This window comes from Cladophialophora psammophila, assembly GCF_000585535.1.
Source record: "Cladophialophora psammophila CBS 110553 chromosome Unknown aczJe-supercont1.34, whole genome shotgun sequence".
Classification (NCBI taxonomy): domain Eukaryota; kingdom Fungi; phylum Ascomycota; class Eurotiomycetes; order Chaetothyriales; family Herpotrichiellaceae; genus Cladophialophora; species Cladophialophora psammophila.
The window spans coordinates 295,767-316,579 of NW_006912955.1; the positions used below are offsets into that span (position 1 = coordinate 295,767).

General features: G+C 51.6%; 8 protein-coding genes across 8 annotated transcripts; 3 read left to right on the forward strand and 5 right to left on the reverse strand.

Moving 5' to 3' along the window:
* Positions 1-251: 251 nt before the first annotated feature.
* Positions 252-2,612, reverse strand: A1O5_12527 (uncharacterized protein; the record flags this gene model as incomplete). Its single annotated transcript, XM_007753096.1, has 10 exons — positions 252-370; positions 430-658; positions 778-1,028; positions 1,111-1,149; positions 1,206-1,277; positions 1,336-1,432; positions 1,483-1,653; positions 1,707-1,810; positions 1,867-1,887; positions 1,946-2,612. 10 exons carry the CDS (start codon positions 2,610-2,612, stop codon positions 252-254), a joined length of 1,770 nt encoding a protein of 589 aa, XP_007751286.1.
* Positions 2,613-4,210: 1,598 nt separating this feature from the next.
* On the reverse strand, positions 4,211-5,098 carry A1O5_12528 (uncharacterized protein; the record flags this gene model as incomplete). Its single annotated transcript, XM_007753097.1, has 1 exon — positions 4,211-5,098. The coding sequence occupies one exon, from the start codon at positions 5,096-5,098 to the stop codon at positions 4,211-4,213; it is 888 nt and encodes a 295-aa protein (XP_007751287.1).
* Positions 5,099-5,745: 647 nt separating this feature from the next.
* A1O5_12529 (uncharacterized protein) lies at positions 5,746-7,665 on the reverse strand (the record flags this gene model as incomplete). Its single annotated transcript, XM_007753098.1, has 3 exons — positions 5,746-7,213; positions 7,269-7,569; positions 7,620-7,665. The coding sequence occupies 3 exons, from the start codon at positions 7,663-7,665 to the stop codon at positions 5,746-5,748; spliced, it is 1,815 nt and encodes a 604-aa protein (XP_007751288.1).
* Positions 7,666-9,357: 1,692 nt separating this feature from the next.
* A1O5_12530 (uncharacterized protein) lies at positions 9,358-11,720 on the reverse strand (the record flags this gene model as incomplete). The annotated part of the gene is made up of 9 exons (XM_007753099.1): positions 9,358-9,515; positions 9,569-9,797; positions 9,850-10,132; positions 10,228-10,315; positions 10,365-10,461; positions 10,525-10,695; positions 10,746-10,849; positions 10,906-10,926; positions 10,985-11,720. The coding sequence occupies 9 exons, from the start codon at positions 11,718-11,720 to the stop codon at positions 9,358-9,360; spliced, it is 1,887 nt and encodes a 628-aa protein (XP_007751289.1).
* A 1,450-nt stretch (positions 11,721-13,170) lies between these two features.
* A1O5_12531 (uncharacterized protein) lies at positions 13,171-13,449 on the forward strand (the record flags this gene model as incomplete). The annotated part of the gene is made up of 1 exon (XM_007753100.1): positions 13,171-13,449. One exon carries the CDS (start codon positions 13,171-13,173, stop codon positions 13,447-13,449), a length of 279 nt encoding a protein of 92 aa, XP_007751290.1.
* A 641-nt stretch (positions 13,450-14,090) lies between these two features.
* On the forward strand, positions 14,091-14,941 carry A1O5_12532 (uncharacterized protein; the record flags this gene model as incomplete). Its single annotated transcript, XM_007753101.1, has 2 exons — positions 14,091-14,585; positions 14,642-14,941. 2 exons carry the CDS (start codon positions 14,091-14,093, stop codon positions 14,939-14,941), a joined length of 795 nt encoding a protein of 264 aa, XP_007751291.1.
* A 384-nt stretch (positions 14,942-15,325) lies between these two features.
* Positions 15,326-16,664, reverse strand: A1O5_12533 (beta-lactamase; the record flags this gene model as incomplete). Its single annotated transcript, XM_007753102.1, has 3 exons — positions 15,326-15,463; positions 15,534-16,257; positions 16,312-16,664. 3 exons carry the CDS (start codon positions 16,662-16,664, stop codon positions 15,326-15,328), a joined length of 1,215 nt encoding a protein of 404 aa, XP_007751292.1.
* A 2,075-nt stretch (positions 16,665-18,739) lies between these two features.
* On the forward strand, positions 18,740-20,546 carry A1O5_12534 (uncharacterized protein; the record flags this gene model as incomplete). Its single annotated transcript, XM_007753103.1, has 4 exons — positions 18,740-18,978; positions 19,029-19,569; positions 19,616-20,309; positions 20,374-20,546. 4 exons carry the CDS (start codon positions 18,740-18,742, stop codon positions 20,544-20,546), a joined length of 1,647 nt encoding a protein of 548 aa, XP_007751293.1.
* Positions 20,547-20,813: the final 267 nt, after the last annotated feature.

Consider the following 20,813-nt stretch of genomic DNA (forward strand, 5'->3'; position numbering starts at 1 on the left):
TAGCTATGTCACAATAAACTTGGCGACCCGGGCGGTGAGTCTTCTCAGGAGCTGCGTATAGGTGAATTGATTGCAGACTTCAAAGAGGCTTGGATCTACAAACCATCGTTTCTTCAAGCGTTGAAACACAGGTTTGTTAACATTGCACCAGGTATCTGTGACTGGTCCCTCTCTACTACTAAATGTGAGGCCCTGGGCGCAGCTCAGCTACTTCCAAAGTAGTTTTGTCCACCTTCCATGATCCGGTCTCTTTATTCTGTAGCAACAGGTAGCGGCGTCCCATCCAGCGCCGCGCGAATCTGCAAGGCAATAAATTTTGACATGTACCGGGCATGTACGCAAGTTCCTCCGTGCATCCACAGATTCGGGTCTGTTCCGGCGTGAGGGTTAGTCTGCTCGCTGTAGACGACGTGGTAGCATGGTACTTACAGCCCGAGGGTTTGAACGCGCCTTTGATTTCTCCTTCCTCGTTGATCCCCCAGAAATCTTCTATGCGTTCGGCAACGTCCGAGCCCAGAATATCGTGGATGGCGACTTTCATGCTTCCCACGAAGCCGGTGGCAAACACGATGAAATCTGCTCTGATGTCGGCCCCATCGGTGAACTTGAGTCCGTCCTCGGTATATTGGAGGGGCAGCGCGTCTGATTTGATCTTAATCTGCGAGGCCAAAAGAAGGGTCAGCATGCAGGACGACGTGATGAGTTCGTTCAACTTTCCAAAACCCGCTAGATTGTCCAAAGCTCATTAGGAGCCCTGCTCATATGCGGGAGACGTACCAAGCCTTTGGCAATCTTCGCGGATGCTCCAACATCCATATAGTGGCCGCCAAACCGATCAAAAACCTGGTAGATGAGGTCCCCGTATCTAATAACCTTGAAACCGGCCGCCTCCAGTGCATCAAATCTATCAGGCTCAGCTTTCGCCATTTCGTTGAGCATGAGCATGCTGAGATGTCGGCTCAATGCCAGCGGATTCGTCATATTCATCTGATCGGCGACCTCAGTTGGGATCTCGGGGTTGTATGATACTGTACATTGTCAAAAATTCTATTTCTGTAGAGTTGGGACTTTTGTGCTATGCGGAAGGGAGGACCATGGCTTCTGACTTACGGTTTTGCACTTTGGTATAATATTCCGCCGGTAGTACGTCTGAGGTTACTTTGTCAGTACTTGCTCCCAGAACCTGTGGAACTTGTTGAACTCACAGGTGGGCGACCGTTGGACCATGGTCACAGAGGCCATATTCGCGGCAACCATATCCTCGGCCACATCATGAGCTGTGTTGCTCGAGTTAGTAATGGTACCACTTGAGGCTCCTGAGCGTTGGATGCCCACCTGTGTTCGCAGTGCCAACCACGATGCCATGCTTTCCTTCCCATCCTTCGGCGGATGTGTAGTTGGCAGAGTGGACAACAGTGCCCCGGAAGCGCTCCTGGAACGTCGTCAGCTTCTCTAAAGCTTTCGTGATGGTCAAAATCTTACAATACCCGGGTACGTGGGCATCGTGGGAATTTGACAGCCAGCACCCAGAGCCATCACGAGATGTGTAACTGTGATACTCTTCCTTTCCTCATTTCGGACAAGATTCAGTGTCCACCGTTTCTCGTCTTCGTGCCATCGCCCAGATACAACCGTAGTTGAAAGCCAGACATTCTATTCTCGGTTCAACAACGACAGATTACGTCTGCCCAAGTGCGAGCACTTACGATGCCATATTTCTTGGCCCAGTCCAAGTAGCCTTGAGCCAAGTCGTCCTTGGTAAGGTATTGCGGATAATGCGGTGGGAAAGTTCTGTCGAAAGGTAGATGCGCTGCGGGGTGCGATCAGTCTGGGACGTCGAGCATACAGGCTCACCGTGTCACATACAGGACTCTCGAGTAGTGTGTACTTTTGTGGTCCACCCAGGTCAGTGACCAAAGCTCGCCCATCCGAAGTCAGCACTTACGTTTGGTGGATTTATAACGGGTTTTCCAACTGTCACCAACCTCAGCATTTCTCTCCAGGAGCACGTACTTGACCCCTTGCGACTGAAGTCTGCCGGCAACGCTCAACCCAGCCTGGCCCGCACCAACAATTGCACAATCGAATTCATCCTGTGCTGTTCGCATCGATAGGATTGACTTGGCATCGGTAGTGCGGGCGCTGACCGGGGCAAGTTTGTCGACGCTCGGATGGTTCTGCAGTTTGTCAATCAACGTGCGAAAGATCCAGATCTGCCATTTCCCGTCTGCGGTTGGAACCAAAGAGATGATGGCCGTGCAATCTCTGGCCGGAGCGTCGTCGATCGCGAAGCTAAACGTGCCTTCAATCCACTGTGACTCTCCAAACCGAACTGTGCGCGAGCTCTTTTGAACGTATTTGAAGCGCTTCGGGCGCGCGTTGGCGGTAAGCGTCTTCCAGATTTTGACGATTTTGTCCGCTCCATAGAAGGTGCGAATGCTGCCCGTCAAAGCAAACAGGTCCCGCCACAAAGAATCGGTTGTTAAGATAGATGCATCCGGATGGTATAGAACATCTTGAAAACTGTTGCAGACAGCCTCTGAGTCCAAATCTGCCGGTAGAGGTCGAGAGGGCAGAGCACAAGGCAGATATTCCAAAGGCGATGAAGCCATCGTTGCGTCTATATCCGTAAAAACAGGACCTGAGGGTCTGTTTTTGTATTATTTAGAGCATATTCATGGCTCGGATCGACCGAGCGCGGACATGTTGGTGTTTAGACTCCTCTTGCAAGAGAGCCCCGGAGCTGTGGGGGATGGGCGGCTGGCCTCCCCCACAAGACATCTCCTGGCTACAGGCCTTCGCAGGCCTTCACAAGCCCCGTCTGTGGCGTGTTCCAACTAGGTGGCGTGTTCCAGGCTGTCCAGGCGGAATAGTGTGTCGGGTTCCGGCACGGCGCTAGCGGAGGAGGGCTTCAGAGCATTTCCTACAGACCAAACGCACGAGCACGAGACACACTTCATTGCCAGGACAGACACAGTTGTGCAATTTCAGAGCATCCATTCTCCAGTTGATTAAGCGGGACCCTCGAAATGTGCGCCTAGGTTAAGGTATTGGACCTCGGCGCGATCGAGAATCTTCATTGTTGATACAGTAAAATAGTTACAGGCTAGCTTAGTCAGGGTATGTCCTTTAGATGTTTTCCACACCCACGTCTGTGCGAATCAAACTAACTTGCCTCGGTCGCCATCAATTTCAAGAGTCTAGGGTATCTAGATTCTTTTGCACGAGTCGGGCTCCGTAGACTCACTCTCACAAACTGCATGCAAGACCGCTTCAGAAATCCGGAAGCCGAGCAGCTGGACCAGGAGAACTCGGTGGTCCATGAGCCTGTTCTGCCAAGTGTTGAGGGCCATCTGCACCTCGAATCTCTCTCCAGACCACAGATGTTGAACCCAGACCTTGGGGCCCAAACCCCGGAATACATAGGCTAAATGGGCGTCTTCTATGTTAGGTGAACATTATCTTTTCGCTGTAAGTGCGGTGTATTCAGTCGAATTTTATTGAACACAGACTGATCCGATCTCCCTAGATAGGGAGCCCAGCCCTAAAGCAGGGTCGAAAGGTCTGAGAAGCAGGCCAACGAGAAAGAGCATGTAAACACGTTGGATGAGCACCTGGTACCTCTCCAAGAACGCCAAAGGTCGACCGACCGACCCTCCGACACCCGATGCGAAGGGAATTCTCTCGCGTTCCGCAGCCTCGGACGACTCTCGCCAACGCCTCCAGCTTCTTTCTACTGGCCATCACGTACCGCAAGTCGCCTGTTACAATATCATACTATGTAAATAACCAGCCACCAGAGTACCATCGAACTTCTCTGATGTGAGATCAGATCTTGGTTGCCATTGCGGATTTCGTGTTTGGTCGCCTCATCTGGACGTCAATTGCCACTCGCTTTGGCAAGGCCGGCATGATTGTCCCGGCCCACGGTGCCCACGTTGTTGGCAAACACGTGATCCTCCCCTATGATGAAAGGGGATCAAGTATCTTCATCGTCTCTAGGATCTTTTTGGGCTTATTTAGGTACGCACCGCTGACTGGTGAGTGCATGAATTCCAACCAACGCTTCAATGGGCCTCCAACGTGACAGTCGAAATGATTTTTCTGAGTGACCGAAGCGAATGCTTTGCTCTCTATATCTTGTCGATTCTTGGTGGGGACATATACCTCGTATTGCAGCACTTTTTTCGACGGCACACAGCACCAAGGTCTAAGCTCCAACAAATTTCCCTTGGGGGAAGATCTCACAATCCCGACAAATTCTGGTGATGGGAGGACACCGACCAGGATCAGCAACCATATTGCCCGTATGCCAAGAAAACTCCGTACCGTAGGGCGTGAGGGCGTGTCCAGATAATCGATCTCTCGAAGGATTGTTGCTCTCGGGGTCTTGCAGATCTACTTGTGACGTATCCATGTTTTGATGCCGCTTTCCCAAAACGGCATCCATGAGTTTTAATGGATCTTGGAGACCCGGCGGTGCGAGTGTCATGAAAAAGTTCCACTCCTCCGACGTGGTCGTCGCAAGATTCAGCATGATGTTGAGCCCGGGCAGAGCCGACTGGGGAAGTTGGAAGCATGATTCATCTGAACACCACTCCGTTTCAAGGTCCGTATTCTCAAACCCCGCCTCGATCTCATCCAGGAATGGCGAATAGACGGAGTCGGATCGTCGGCTGATCGGCCGCCTGGTAATGTCCCAAGGCCTATTGTCTTCAGCAAAAGGAGAGTCTCGGGATAGATCCTCAAAGCCATTCCAGGTTGCACCGGGGATCATTGACAGGTCGGCAGCAGGTGTGTGAGGCTGTGAGTATGAACTGACAGGATGTTGGGCCTTGGAATGTTGTCGGCAGCCTTCAGCAGGGAACAGAGCTACCCCGGATGCGCCGGAGGAGAGCTGATCAAGCTGGAGTCCTCGATCCATCCATTCTTCTGTATATTTGATTGCAATTTCCTTGTTCCGCCATCGTGATATGGTAGTTGATTTCGAAGGCGCCCGCCGATAAAGTGGCGCTTTCCTACACCTCGCAGCAGCGACGGAGCCCGTACCGCCTTCGAGATGTGTCCCATACATCCTCCGTTTCCGGTTGACGTACATACTTGAACGTAAAATGAATAGGTCTCTGAGGGTTCGGCTCTACTGGTTGAAAATCAAAAGACGGGCGGTTCAGGGGGTGGTGGATGCTGCACGTAATCTACCCAGTGGCGAGAGATCTTTTGTGATTCACGTTGAATGGAGAGCAACTGCTCCGTCACGATAAATGCCACAGAGACCAAGGATATTTGCTGGTAAAGGTCACATAAAAGTAACCAAGCTACTGCCAATTGCCCGAAGCATTGGTACAGCCCTAGCTGGGCCAAAGGAGACCGCTGCTCCGAAGCGGCGAACGGGAGACCCGAAGAGCTGCCACCGATGCTTGCCGCCCTCGTCCAAGCTGCGGGGAGGACGTGGCTCAGCGGGGGTATGTTGCGGGGGAGGACGATAACACTGAACACCTGGCTAGCAGTGAGGGTCTGTGGGATGGGGCCACTGAAGCAGACGAGGCGTACAATCACGAGGTGAGGGGGCCCTCGGGTGGTTGTCGGCTCGAGAACAAAGTAAATGTGTGAAACTGTATCTCACTGGCATGGGTTACATGCAATAGGATTAACTCTGGTATGCAACTCCATGCTCTCTCGGTATAGAGGTAGTAGCCATCTTGCGGCTCTATTGATGCCCGTGGTACACGTACATTGATTCTCTTCTCAGTTCACTCCGTTGAGGGTGACCTTGCCCCTTCGCCCCAGAATCTGATCAAAAGCACTCGCGATGTCCTGGGCGGATCCCGGTCCAGACGACCTCCAAGCCACGATATTGTCCGGACGAACAAGGACGGCTCCTTTGGCACCAACACCTTTCACTTCTGCCCATTGTAGTTCAAGGTCGACGTACTCCTCGACCAAGGGTCTGTCCATGGGAGCGACAATTTGGGCGACTCTGAGCCCAATGGATCTGGCCTTGGCCGCTTTGCGGGCAGCGTCGACCCACTCAGCACCGTCTCGATCGGTGATGAGGAGGAAGTCGGCAGCAGTTCCAACAAGATCATGCGTAGAGATCATGGTGCCGCGGCAGTCCAACCAAGCGTGAGGCAAGCGGTGACCTGGCCGCGTCGTAGGAGTGTAATGCTGGTGCATCGGATCGCGTGGAGGCTGTACGGTACCGTCGGGCACGAACGAGCCCTGTGGGTAGACAAAACCTAGGTCCATCTCATGTGCAGCAAACTCCACCTTTTGGCCATCGATAACGTACTGCAAATATGCGCGTGAGGCCTTTCCGATCTCGGATCCTTCGTCAAACATATTCAAAAAGTGCGCTTCATTGGCCTCGGGCTTCCCTTCCTCAAATCCAATGGCTTTCGCTATGACGTGGTGGCGTTGAGACGTGAATAAGGCCCAGTCGCAGTTTATTTTGCCAGTCGGCAGCCGTTCCATCTCGTAGGTGTCCAGTAGGCTCACATCTGCCTTACCCTGAAGCACGTACGCTAGCTTCCATGCAAGATTCTGCGAGTCCTGCACGGCCGTGTTGAGTCCCAGGCCGGTTGTCGGAGGATGACGGTGTGCTGAATCACCGCCGATAAAGACGCGCCCCTGACAATACTTATTTGCCAATACTCTCTCCAGCACCCAATTGCTCAGGCTCAAGACCTCAAGTTCCAGGTCGGGTAGTTTTAACAGCTGCCGAATGCGGGCCACGGCGTCTTCACGTGGGAACAGCGGATCATCAACTCCGATAGCGAAGTGCATCTGCCATTCTTCCGAATATCTCCCCCAGGTTGGGCCCAGAGGCAGCATAGAGCCACTTCGCATCGCGAGACCTAAAGATGGGTTGCAAAAGTGGGCTATGCCGGTGCGGTCGTCCCAGTACTCGGAGAGATCTGCCTTAAAGTGCGTCGAAACGATCTTGCGGAGACCCTTGGGGCCTTCCATCTCAACCCCGATTTTTGGACCAACCATTTTGCCGCCATCCGCGCCCACCAGATACGCAGCACGGTAGACACTGTTGGTGCCATCTTTGTTCGAGACGTAGACGAGGACACAGTCTTCCTTTTCTTCAAAGTCGATGACCGTATGTGAAAAGAGCACTTTACCTGGGTTACGAGTCTCTGCGATCGAACGGAGAATAGGCTCAGAGCGAAGCAGCGGCAGGTTTGTTGGAAGGTGAGGTGCATCTCGCCTGGGGAGGACAAAGGTTAGTTGGGTCGACTGGTGCCGGCGAGGTCTCAACATACACATAGGTATTGTTGCGCTCTGTGCCCTGCTTGCAGCCCCAAGTGTGAATAGTCCCCAGGATCTTACGATCCAGAGGCCCATCGCCAGCGAGAGAGGTCTGCCAGACCACTTGGCTCAATTGCCGAGGAGGGGTCCCTTGAGCGATGATTTCATCTGCAATGCCGTGCTGCCGGAATATTTCCATTGTCCTTTGGTTAATGATGTGGGCTTTGGGGAGAATCGAGGTGCCTGCATGACGTTCGAAAAGAATGTGCTGTACGCCATGATCCGAGAGAAAGATGGAGAGGGAAAGACCACAAGCTGGGAGAGTGTCAGCACAATCGTGAACCTTTGGCAAGCGCTCGACTCACAGCCTCCTCCAATAATCACCACCGGAACTTCAATAGGCTCCGGCATTTTGATATGCCCTCGATACAGTCGTGCAGAAAGTCGGAAGGAACCTGTGAATATCTTGAAAGAAGCTCGAGGAAATGTTTATGAGCACTCGCGAGCCGAGCACTACGGGTCCCGGTCCTGCCAAAAGCCTCAAAGTAGCGAGGTGAGTTTGCCTCGTACTTATTTCGGGATGGATACGCCTTCTGATCCCAAGCTGCCCGTGGACGCGAGTCATCCTTGACGGAGAAGCCTATTTAAACATAGGATCAATGTTGGCGAGACGTGGTATTGTCAGACTTCGACGCGGTACCCGCGAGACTCACTCCCCAGGACTCTTCCGACTCAAACATTTTGTCATGAGACGGATGGCGACCGACTGTGGGGTAATGAATGTGGGATTTCTTAAAGTTTCTGCCGTGTGTTCCGTTTGAGGGCAAGGGCCGAGGCCGCGGACCAGCGCTCCAGCCTCCTTGCATGCCGACTGAATCAATCATGCCACAGTACGGAGGACAATCAAGTGAGTAACGTGTTCATCCATGCCTGACGTCATGGCATCGATATCCTCAGCCTTTCTTGTTGCCTTAGGTTGCGATTATGAGTTGTGGTTAGGTTATTAAGTTAGTTTACAGGGAGGATTTCATTCCATGTCTCAACCAATATATCCTTGCCTAATTAGGAAGGTTATGTTTTGTCCCCCTGTACAGATAACTTTGCCGAGTAACTACTTGGCACCCATATTTTGCCTTGTCCGCTGCCCTTGTTGCCTATTTTACATGCAGTTATGAACCCAGAACAGCGTTTTCAAGGGCTTTTTGAGCTAATCTGAGTTTGAGAGTGCTTACACGGAACTAGGAGGGCGTTGAATAGGTGGTAACCTAGACAAGACCGAACCGGCGCCTCAGGTAGGTTTACACGTCCTGTGTTGGTTGTAATATCTACCTGGGTACAAACCAGCAGTGCGATAGGCTCTGGTATGCTAATCTCTATAGAAATCATCCCTATTGAAACTATAAACAGAGTAAAGCGCTGCTCAAGAGGCCATGAATAGTTATATTCGGCGATGCTAAGAACTTAGAAGTTCGCTGCGCAGGGATAACTTCTACCCCCACATTATACTGGGGTCAGACAACCAGTCACGTGCCGTGTTGACCTGCGATCCTAATGAGCAACCCTCAACACTCAAGGCACCAGCACAAACCTGTCAGAGAGCCCAACGACTACTTTTGTTCGCGGCTCGGCCCCTGGGATTGAAATCAGGTGTCCATGGGTATGAGAATCCCACGTCTATGATCGCGAGTGCCATCAACGCCATTTAAATCACCATCATTGATGTGGAACAGGATCAGTCCGTCACGGAATCTTCAGGAACAGCCTTCTGAACACAGAGCCTCGTTTAAATAAATAGGCAAGGTCTTGCGGAAGAGAGAGACAGACAGACACATCTCTCAAGACATATCAATGCTATCCGTTTATTTAACAGTCCTCAGTCTTATAGGATCAACCTATACCTAAAAGTGAAACTCCTGTCGACGGATTAAATAGCACTTTCATACAACCCTCAATATGACTTCAGGTCAACCTCTGGAATCAACTCCCACACGTTCAAGCAGGACTTGTCACACTTGCGCGAACGCTACTAATAACCCACGCAAGGGCACCATCTGACAAGTGTTCTGACTAGCGCAACCGAACGGCCACTAGATCAAGGATAAATCATAACACTTTCATGGGAATGCTGGAATTTCGCGGAGGGGTTTCTGTGTATAGCGGCAGCGGCGTGCCTAGGCATTTTGCCTTGATTTGCAGAGCGATAAAACGAGACATGTACCGTGCCTGGCCAATCGCGCCACCGGTGTACCAGAAAGCGGGATCTATAAAAATCGGTCAGATCAAAGTTGTCTTTTACCGAGAAGCAGATACTCACGGCCCGATGGTTTGAAAGCGCCAAGAAGTTCTCCTTCCTCGTCGAGGCCCCAGTAGTCCTCTACTTGAGCAGCGACGTCGTTACCCAGGAGTTCGGCAACGAGGAGTCGCAAGTTACCAACGAACCCAGTGGAGAAGACAACCACATCTGCCCTCAGATGATCGCCGTTGGCGCACTCCAGGCCATCCTCGACCCAGCGAACGGGAAGAGAATCGGTCTTCATCTTGATCTAGTTACTACCATTAGATCTAGAAACCGTAAATGAATGGAAGTGAGCTCACCAGGCCCGATGCGATTTTTCCTGATGTTCCGACATCCATGTAGTGGCCTCCTTGGCGTACGTAGATGACATATCCCATATCGGCGTAGCGATCGAGGAGGAAACCAGCTTTCTCCAAAGCATCAAATCGCTCAGGATGCTGACGAATCTTGGCGTGCAACATCTTTCCGGCCATTAGGCGAGTCATGACCGCTGGGCCAGTAAAGAACAATAAGTCGGCTAGCTCGGTCGGGGTGTCGGCGTTGTAGAGTCCTGGAATTATCAGCAGCAGTTCCTCCGGTGCCCTGGGTCAAGAACTGACTGTCGTGAGTCTCTCTATATAGCTCGACGGGAATAACGACTATTTTGTCCACGTTAGACCATTGCAGGAGGAGTCGACAATGTTAGCTCCTCACATGTTGGGTTTCTCTGAACCATTGTCACAGAAGCCATGCCTTGACTATACATATCTTCCACGACATCATGCGCTTTAGGGCATCAGCATTAGCACCTTTGACATAATTAAATTGTTCTGACCTGTGTTTCCGCTTCCCACGACCACACCGTGTTTTCCAGCCCATTCCTTAGAGTTTGTATAGTCGCCCGAGTGTAGAATAACGCCCCGGAAGGCCTCCTAGATAGGCAAGGTAAGTCTGTATTTCATTTAACTAGCATCGGGTGGCGGTTGTAGACGTACTCGGTTCTCATATGTTGGGGCAACAGGGAATCGGGAATTTGCGCCCACAGCGAGAACGACGTAGGAGCAGGTAATAGTTTGGTTCATGCCATCGCGCCGGATCTCCAGTTCCCAAGTATCATGCTCTGAGATCCACGAGCCTGAGAGGACAGTGGTGCTTGTCCAAATGTTCTGTTGTAGTTAGCCGTAGTTTCTTTTCCTCAGCGCCCAGGGTAAATTACGATGTCAAACTTAGCTGCCCATTCGCGGAAGCCTTTAGCAAGGTCATCCTTGGTGAGGAATTCTTGATATGTCGCGGGGAAAGTTCGCTCAAAAGGTAAATGAGCTGTCGCATCTCGATCAGTACCACCCTATACACGTGAGTAATGCCACAAATCTTACCAAATTCTCGAACGGTGTGCACTGAATATTTGTCAGCTCCCTTGCACTGCCTCAAATTCCGGACAAGGACTATACTGACATCTGGTTGAGTCGTATCGCTTCGCCCAACTGTCTCCCACCTGCTCATACTTATCTACAACGACATAAGACACACCGAGCGCCTTGAGTCGACCACCGACGGAAAGACCAGCCTGGCCGCCACCGATGATAACGCATTGGAAATCCACGTTCGGGCTATCCGTGCCATTAGGAGTAGTTCCGTTTGTGGTTATACCATTGGGAGTTGTTCCGTTTGTCGTTATGCCATTAATAAGCTCGGTGGTACCGTTGGTCAGCTTCTCGCCATCCAACTGACGCACCATATCGAGCTTGTCCACATTTGGCTGGTCCTTGAGCTGCCCAATGACCGTGCGCATGATCCAGATTTTCCAAATGCCATGCTTGTCGAGGGCAACAGAAAGAATTCCATCGGCGGTGGTGGCCGGTATACCATGAGTCTCGAAGGTGAACCTCAATTCCACCCAGTGGGAATCTCCAGCTTTGATCAAGTTGGGTTTCCCCTGAATCTCGAACGAAGTTGGCTTGTGGGTTGCTGACGTATCTTTCCATGCAGCGGCTATGGATTTGGTAGAGTAAAATGTCCGCAAGGTGCCGGTCATGGCAAATGTGTCGCGCCAGAGGGCATCTTGGAGAAAATGGCTTTCACTGAGAACCTCGAAAGCTGAGCGGAAGTAGTTGGCCACGGCATCGAGATCTACGAAGTCTGGAATGGGGATCGCGGGGAGAAAACACGGAAGGTCTGGTAGAGAATACATAATATCGATCCAGGCTGCCTGAACTTCTGTAAACTGGAGCGCTGATGGAATCTGTTGGTTAGGTCGAGAACTTCTAGTATTTTATTATTCCAACAAGGGCCATAAGAGGCTGAGATGGCGAACCGAAGCTTTCTCAAAGGACCCATTCGATGCCGAAACGCGTGCGACATGGCTATGTGGGGTTGAGGAGTCGGGGGGACGATCGCAAGGCTTTGAAGCGGGTAACACGACCTCCGCTCCTCCTCAACCCACCTCTGTTGCGTTGGGGTGTGGCATGATTGTAACTGATGCCACCCACTGACTTTGGAGTCTGTGCCGTTCTTCCGTCGGTCCAGGTTTTGACCATGAAAATTTGCCTTAGGACTGTGACCTGCATAGACCAGCCGGCCTGGCTTCATTGTCTATGTGAGAGAAAAGATTGACGAGGGAGAATAATGGACATAAGTGCCACCAGGGGGCGTCAGAATTTGTTAGACAGACAAGGAGTTTTCACCGATGCATTGAGGCTTTGAAATAGCACCAGACATTCTTTTGTTGCTGTTTTGATGTGTTGTTGGTGCCGTCCGATGCAATTGAAATATAGCTGTTGGGGGCTTTGTGCTAGTAGCCGCTCTCGGCTGTCCGATGAATTTTGGCACCTCCTGGTGGTGCCGCAGTGCCGACTGCGTTGTGGTGCTGGCCCCGGTCGGGTTGTTCGGAGCGGACATCTCGGTCTGCTGCTCCATTCCAGCAATTCCAGCCATTCCAGCTATAAATTCCGCTTTCTGGTCCTCCTGAGAATTGTCGCTTTCTTAGCCAGAATTGTATTTTACGCGCCGCTTCCGAACAGCAACAAGCAGTCGATATGAGCATGGACTTTCTGTCTGAGTTTCGGAGCCGCGAAGGCGAGGTTGACATTCGCCAGGCTCGGTGGTACATTATCGCAGTACGAGGCTTCACACACGATCCCATGACGACTGCTGACTCGTCAAGGCATCGGCTCTCACAGCTGCGGCCGCTGGGGAGCACGTAGGTGAACTTTATCGTCAGGCAACGGCTGGATTGCCCCTGGAAGACAGAAAGATCGTGCAACGAAGAATCAAAGAGGCACTCCTCAAAGCATCGATCCTTTGCGGAGTCCCGCGGTCGGCAGTAGCTTTCAGTGCTCTCTATGCCATATTACCGGAGGACGAAATCGACACCTATAGCCCCAGGTAAGCACCTCCTGGCTTACGCTGATGCGTCGTGTTCCCGACCCCTTTTATTCTGTTTCTAACGGTGCCAAATGGAGAACTGAAAAGTTCAACGACCCCGGCGACGAGCAGAGAAGGGCTGAGAGAGGTCGTAAGTATTTTGACACCCTCTGGGGCGGACCTGCCGGGGGACAGGCACAACGAGACCGGGCGAGTAAATATTATCCGGATGTTTGTATGACACTCCGATTCGATGAGGCCAGTTCTGGTGCTGAAGCATGGACGACTTGACAGATTTGCTCAACATAAAGACCAACTACGAGCTTTGGATGAGCGAGGACGCCATCCTGTCCAATATCGAAACTCAGTTGTGCAATGTGGCTTTGTTAATATGCAACAACTCACCCATTCAGATGCTATGGCATCTGAACGGGCTGCTTCAGCATGGGGCAACCAGGGAAGAAGCCCAGTTTGCCCAAGATCTCGCTCTAGCAGTTGCACGGCAGTTCAATGCCAAAACCGGTGATATCACAAAGATCGAGGACCTGAAAGGGTAAGTCTGAGCATCAAAGGGCTCGAGACTCATAGGCAATGTCGAGACATCCATGGCTCTGAGGAAAAGGCCCGTTGCGCGGCCTCTCGGATCCGTGTTGAGGGTTGGCGATTCGATAGCTATGAATCCATCGTTAGGAATACTAGCGGTGCATGAGCAGTATATAATAATGCCAATTCCTCAACATCGCACCGGAGCCTTCTCTTCTGGGGGCGCCACGTCCAAGTGCAATCTAATTAGGCTTCGTATTTGTTTTCCTCGAGATCACAGCGTCGTAGGTTCCACTAACTAGTGCAAACCATAGCCTTTCCCCCTCTCTTAGCCTATATTTTGTTCAACGATGAACCCCCTCTCTCCCATATAAGTGAAGAAGAGTACTTTGTAGGGTAGTGTGGGGGATGTGGAAAACCCGTGACGGCATGCAGAGTTAGGTGTTCCGGAGTCGGGGGTCTGAAGGACCGGGTTTGGCATGATACACTCCAGTCCGGTTGGCCTCGTCGCCTGGGGTCGGTGTTTTAAACCGGATCAAAGGTCTAAAAAATTGCAGTCTCAGATGAAATGTTCCTACCTATTTAAAAAAAACCGTTATAGACCAAATTCAAAGCTCCCAGCTGACGCTGCAACCTAACACAACTTGGACCAACCATGGCGACCTCTAAAGTCGCGATCGTTACCGGCGCTGCGGGAGGCATCGGCATGGCGATGTCGAAGCTCCTGATCAGTAAAGGCTATCACGTTGTTCTCGCCGACATCGACGCTGAAGCAGGAGCCCATGCCCAAGCAACATTGGGCTCCAGCTCCCTCTTTGTCCAGTGTGACCTGGCGGATTGGGACTCGCAAGCGGCAATGTTCAAGGAGGCGTATAAATGGCACGGCCGAGTCGACATGTGTGTCGCCAATGCTGGGATCGACGAGAAGGAGCAGTTTTACACCATTCCGGAAGTTAACGCGGAGCCCCAAAAGCCGAATCTCAAGGTCATGGACGTCGACCTTGTGGCCGTCATCTACGGCCTCAGGCTTTTCCGGTACTACTGGCAAAAGAGCGGCAACCTGGGACTCGGAAAGATGATCATCACCAGCAGCATGGCGGGAATCTACGCTTTCGTTGCAGCGCCCATGTATTGCGCTGCTAAACACGCGGTAATCTATCCTTGGAGCACACTCGTGCACACATGCGGTGACTAACCCAGTGACAGATTGTCGGGCTGGTGAGAGCATCATCGTTCAAGTTGCTGCAGACCGAGTCTCTTACCATCAACACCATCTGCCCTGGCCCAGTGGACACTGGAATCAGCGATCTCATGAAGAAGGTGGTCCCAGCAGAGCATTTTACTCCCATGTCCGTGGTGTTGGGCGCGTTTGAGAAGTTTGTCGAGGAAAACGTGACTGGTCAAGTGGCAGAGTGCTCTAACCAGACCTTCTATTTGCGCGAACCAGTGAACTATTCGGACGATAACTCAAGATTCTTGATTGAGGATATGAAGCGCTTCTCCTAAAGGAGGCTATCACAATTCAGTGTTGGCACTCACAGAGGTCTCGCAGCTTATTATCCTCTTTAAGAACTACATAATAGGCAATAAAAAGATCTCTAGTCGGCGTTAGCCCTAACCAAAGAGGCCAGGTTACCTAGAGCGCACTATAGAATCCTCCACATCCAAAAGGTTTTTGCCACTAGATAGGTTTCTCTCCTTGTAATCAATCAAGGTATCACGGACCTTTCGACCAATAATCGGACTGGAAGTACCCAAGCTACATAGGATTATGCTGAAATTCCTAGATAGGAACCCTTCTACGTCTGCAGATTAAGATCCGGAAAATAGTTTCTCTCGAGAATCCTACTTTTCTAGCTAGGAGATTCTATGAATTGGGCGCAGGGCATTCTAGTCATTGCTTTTAACTCCGGCCTGCTCGTACACTGTCTTCTCAAAAAGGTAAATCATCTCTTGAACTTGGGCATCCCCGGACGGCATCAACTGCCCACCATAAATACCGCACACCCCAGCGGCTCTGTCAAGGAACTAAAGCAAAAGAAAGAATTGAGGTCAGCATTGGCTCTGGATACAGACAGTGGAAATCAGGTTCACCTACCCAGAATAGATTTGGCATGCCGCTCCAATTCAGACAGCCAGCTCTCCGATACGTGACTCCCTCCAGGTTGACGTCCTCTCTGGTCAGGAGGCCGCCGAGGCCCCAGTCATAACGAACACCTGGTGGAAACCGACCGATAGCACAGGGGCCTCTGGTCGGTCGACTGTCATAGAGAGCCTGAAGGGCCGAGCGACTGTCCTTGCTAAGCTGTGGTTGAAACATCATCGCCGTCGTTTCTTTCTTGAGCAGCTTTTCGTCATCGACCAGAATGCTGTGCAAAATCCTCAGGTATGAGGGCATGGACGCGTAGAGCCCTTGTCCACCCATCTCGGTCTGAGCCGCCGAGTGCATGTCCGGTCCCAGATATGCGCGAGCTTTGCCATTGGGATCCGCAGGATCTCGGATGCTCATGCTGACCAGTCGTGCCGCTAGCTCCGGCTTCTTTTTGGCCCAGAAGGTGATGTCAGAGATGCCAAGTGGCGCGAAGATATTGTTCTGGCAGTACGTTTCGAGGTCGACGTTGGCCACTCTCGACACCAGGACGCCGGCCCAATCCAAGCCAGTGCTGTACTTCCACGATGTCCCCGGCTCAAACACTAGGGGCAAGTTGTAGCTCTCGACGACGTTCTTGGGGGGTCCGGCTACGCCTAGGGACGCGTGGTATTCCTGAAGGACTGGCGACATGAACGTGTACGCAAGCCCCGACGAATGTGTGAGAAGATGGCTGTTGGTGTAGGTCAGTACTCTGTCTAGGATCATGAGATGCGGAAGGGATCACCGGAGAGTGATGGGATTCTGTCGCTTCGTAAACACGGGCTTGCCATTCTCCATTCCTATCAAGATATGATTCCCGGCAAGTTCTGGCAGAATACTCGTCACATCGTCGTCTAGGCCGATTTGGCCTCGCTCAAGGACTTGCAGGACAGCGATAGTTGTGATCAACTTTGACGAGCTGAAGAGAGCAAAAATACTGTCCATTTCAAGAGGCTCCTCCTTGCCTTCTGCAAGGGATCGGGCTCCGAAAGCCTTTGCATAGCTGAAGTTCCCCGACCTGTTAGACGCCACCAACACTGCGCCGGGAATCTTGCCCGCAGAGACCGCGGCCACAAATGCTTCTTCGAGAGCCTGCATGGTCAAGATGTATCACTTTAGCTGTAGAAGGGCCGTTCTAAACAGACTCGTTACAGCTAGTAGACTTCAGAAGAGTCGTCTAATCGAGACGGCAGATCCCCTTCCGTCTCTGAATGAGGGCCAAATTGCCGTTTACCTTGTGAACCGCTGCTGAAGTGACAAATTGCGAGTCCCTGCTGATTGATGGGTGACCATGTTCCTGGCCATGGCGTTGGCGTACCGACGAAACTTATTACGGCTTCTTTGCTGTCATCACTCCTGCTATTGCCGAACGGTTGAATAGCTTCAAAAAGAGGGAAAAGGCAGACCCCTCCCCATTGAACGAGCTAGGCTTCCAAAGCATGGATCGCAGTGACTGAGGCGTCAATGTGGGCTCAGGCCTCTCCAAACAGACTCAGAGCACAGGGAGTGCTAGTCTCACACAAAAGACCCGATGCTGCAGCAATGCGCCCCCCGCTTGCCCTGTCCACGCCTTGGCCTCGCTCAAACGTTCCGTATCCATGCATCCGCACTCCTTTCGCCCAGCAGGGAGAATTGGCTTCCCCCACTTAGCGCCAATTTACCCCGCTACCCCGCCACCCCGCTTCGACATGTGCCTGCCTGTTATTTATGTTTATTGAAACCTAAATACTCTAGCTCATGCTTCCTACAAATGGGGCTCGCATTATTCAGCGTTCCTCGCAGTGTCGCACTGTTTCAGAAACGGTACCCCAATCAGGAGGCTAAGGGCCATGTCAAGGGAGACTTCTGACCCTGTTGTCGGCCCTTGAGTGTATATGGCTTGGACATGTCCATTAGGAGCGACTACTACTGGGCTGCACCTGAACAGGAGCAAACTAGGAGACGTGCGGAAATATGCCCGGTCAGTTCCTCCCAGGGGAACTGCACAGGCAGGCTGCTAGCCAACAATGCGCACATTCGACTAGGATTTGTCATGACTGTCGGTGACAATCGCTCATGTCTCCTGAATTGACCTAGTTTCAACGCCATGCATAGCCATTTGCTCCTTGTGCCTGGTAGGAACTATACGCTTTAGGGCTCGATTGGTGTATTCCCTCAACGCCTCTGTTTTCAACTTTGGCTATTCCTCCACCATGGAGGACTAGCGTCTAGGGATCGAAAATGCAGTTGTACTGAGTTGTACTGAGGCACCGTCGCCCCGGCGAGTTCATCATACTGTACCAAAGTTCCCATTGCGCCGCATCAATGAGGCACCCTTGCGGATGTCGTCTGACTGTGCGAAGTTCACACAATAGCGACACTGGAACTTGCGCCTCGGCCATCAGGGCCAGATATGGACTCGAGCTACGCATCAGCTATTATTTCGACAGATGAGCTGGGTGCAGGGCCCGAAACAATTGCTTTCACCGCGGCCATTCTCTTGACTCACGCCTAGGATCCTCCATGTAAAAGGATCATCGGATTGGATGTCGGTGGGTGGGCCGAGATTCTACCTGGTCCGAGGGGGGAAGAAGTGGAGAAATGGGCCTTTGCGGAGGGCTTAGCTGGGGATATTTGCGGGGGAGGACCTGGTCACCTCTGCCCACAGCGTCGGTCGCTCGCATTCGCCCGCGCTTTACTGGCCGCTCGTCGACTTCCCAATGAAAGAGGCGAGATTTGTTCGTGACATGCCAAGCCTGTGGCCAAAATAGTCGGGACGTTCAAATAGCGTCATTTGAAGAGTATGAGAATTCCGCACTCTTAATGAGATGATGTACTGTTTTACAACGTGACTGGAGGTTAAGAGCTCACCTATCTACTAGGGCTCGCATTATTTTCTAGGCTTTCTGAGTTCTTGTGGAAGTTGAAAGGTAGAGGCTTGAATAATTCAGGTGTCAGTCCTACTGATTTGGTATGTCAGGGTCGGGGCGCTCTTCTGGCATCCCACCTAGTCGAGACCAGTACCAAACGGGCAGCGCTATTTCTGCTTGGTTGTTTGGTTTATAAGACCGAGTCTCCCACCTCGCAAGAGGCTGAGACCGCCCAGCAACTTCCCTTTTCTTTTCCTTCATTCTCCCTACACAAGCCCCACGCATCCGCCCTTGACGTCTTTGATTCCGTTGCAATCTCTCAACATGGGACTCGGAGTGCTTGAGCCCAATACAAGTCTGGAGCATGTGCCAGGCACGGCCCTGCTCCAAGATGCCATTCCTACGGAAACCGCTCATCTGAAGAAGGGAACAGGCCACGACACTGATGTCGTCCTGGTTCCCCAACCGTCCAACAGCCAAAATGATCCGCTTAACTGGCCGTTGTGGCAGCGAGACCTAATTTTGGTTTTGTTTTGCTACCTTACCAATATCTGTGTCGGCGCGTATGTCGCTCTGCCGAAGTATTGCAGTGTACTGTGCTTACTGTGCCTAGCATTGGACCCTTGATTGGCGTCCTAGCCCTCGACATGGTCCAGGCCTTTCACATCGACTTCCAAAAGGTTACATTGCTCTCCGGATATCAACTAGCCCTTGTCGGCTCAATTGCTCCCCTCGTGGCGGCACTGAGTCACAAGTACGGCAAGCGTCCCTGGTTCCTCACATCCATGGTCTTCTTGTTGGCGGGAACCATCTGGTGCGCCGAAGCCACGTCGTATGACTCTATGATTGGTGGCCGCTTGATTCAAGGTGTGGGCACTGCCATCTTCGAAAGCGTCACCTTCACGCTCATTGGGGACCTCTACTTCGTCCATCAGAGAGGCTCCCGCATGGCCATCTACGTTGTCGCTCAAGTCGCGCTCGTCCTTCTCCCGTCCCTCCTCACCGGAGTCGTCTCCGTCAACCTTGGCTGGCGGTGGTGTTTCTGGTTATTAGCAATTTTTCTGGGTATTGGCTTGGTCCTCATTATCCTTTTCGGATGGGAGACGGCCTACAATCGGAATCAACTTTACGATGTCGATACCTCATCCCGAGATGTAAGTTGCCCTGTTAGTCCGTTAGGGCTTTGCTTACCAAGTGAAGAATATCCACGTCATAGAAGAACTCAGAAGCGGCAAAACAGTCGATGAAGCTGGCGTGGCTGCTCATCTAGAAAGAACAATCTCGTCGGATACCGGCGGCAGCGTCATGCGAGACTCCTTCTTGAAGCGAATGAAGCCTTGGTCAACCACATATAGCAACGAGTCTTTGATCCAACTGATTTTTCGTCCGTTTTACATATTGCTCAACCCAGTTATCCTTTGGGCTGTCTTGCTGATTTCCTTCTTCCAGCTATGGAATGTTGTCATCAACTTCATGCTGGGACAATTATTTGGACCGCCACCTTACCTACTCAACACGGCGCAACTAGGATATATTGGAGCTGGTCCCATGGTTTTCGGAAGCATCACTTGTCTTCTCTTCGGAGCTCTGTCTGACCGAATTGCCAAGAAGGCTAGCACTCGAAACGATGGAATATATGAACCCGAATTTCGCCTTATGACAATGGGCCTCGCACCCATTCTGAGCACAATTGGCTACTTCTGTTTTGGTCCTTTTGCGGCCGAGGGTAAGAGTCCAGTCATCATGTCAGTGCTCTGGGGTATTGGCTTTGCCAGCTGCGTGGTTGTCACAGCTTCTCTGGGAAGTTACTTGGTGGACGCTTATCGCAATGTCAGCATCGAAGTCTTTGTCGTCTCGATGTCTGTCAAAAATTTTATGTTCTTCGGATTCTCCTGTAAGTCAAGGGACACTTAATTTGAGCACCTTTAACCGACGTTGATCGCTGACCTCAACACCAGTCTTCCTCAACGAATGGCTTGCCAAGTGGGGTCCAGAAAAGGTCTTCAACACCATTGGAGGAATCTCTTTGGCATTCTGCGCCACTACGATTATCGTCTACATGTATGGCAAGAAAGTCCGGGCTTGGTGGCACAAGCATGATATTTTCGACAAATTGGAACGACATAAGTGATTGAAAAATATTGGTTCAAAGGACTAAACGCAGGCTTCTAGGCAAATGGGTGAAATCTCGACAGGATTGCTTCTCTAGGGAGATGTGAGGCTGCTTGTGTTTACTCTACTAGGTTATAAGCTCTTCGAAATTCCTACCAATGCAATTGCGCTGAATGTGCCGAAGGTTGTTGGCCCGTGAGGCCCCTACCCATCAGATTCCGTTGGCTGAGCAAATCATCCATGGTTGAGCAGACCTTCAAAAACGTTCTATACCATTGTAGAAGCC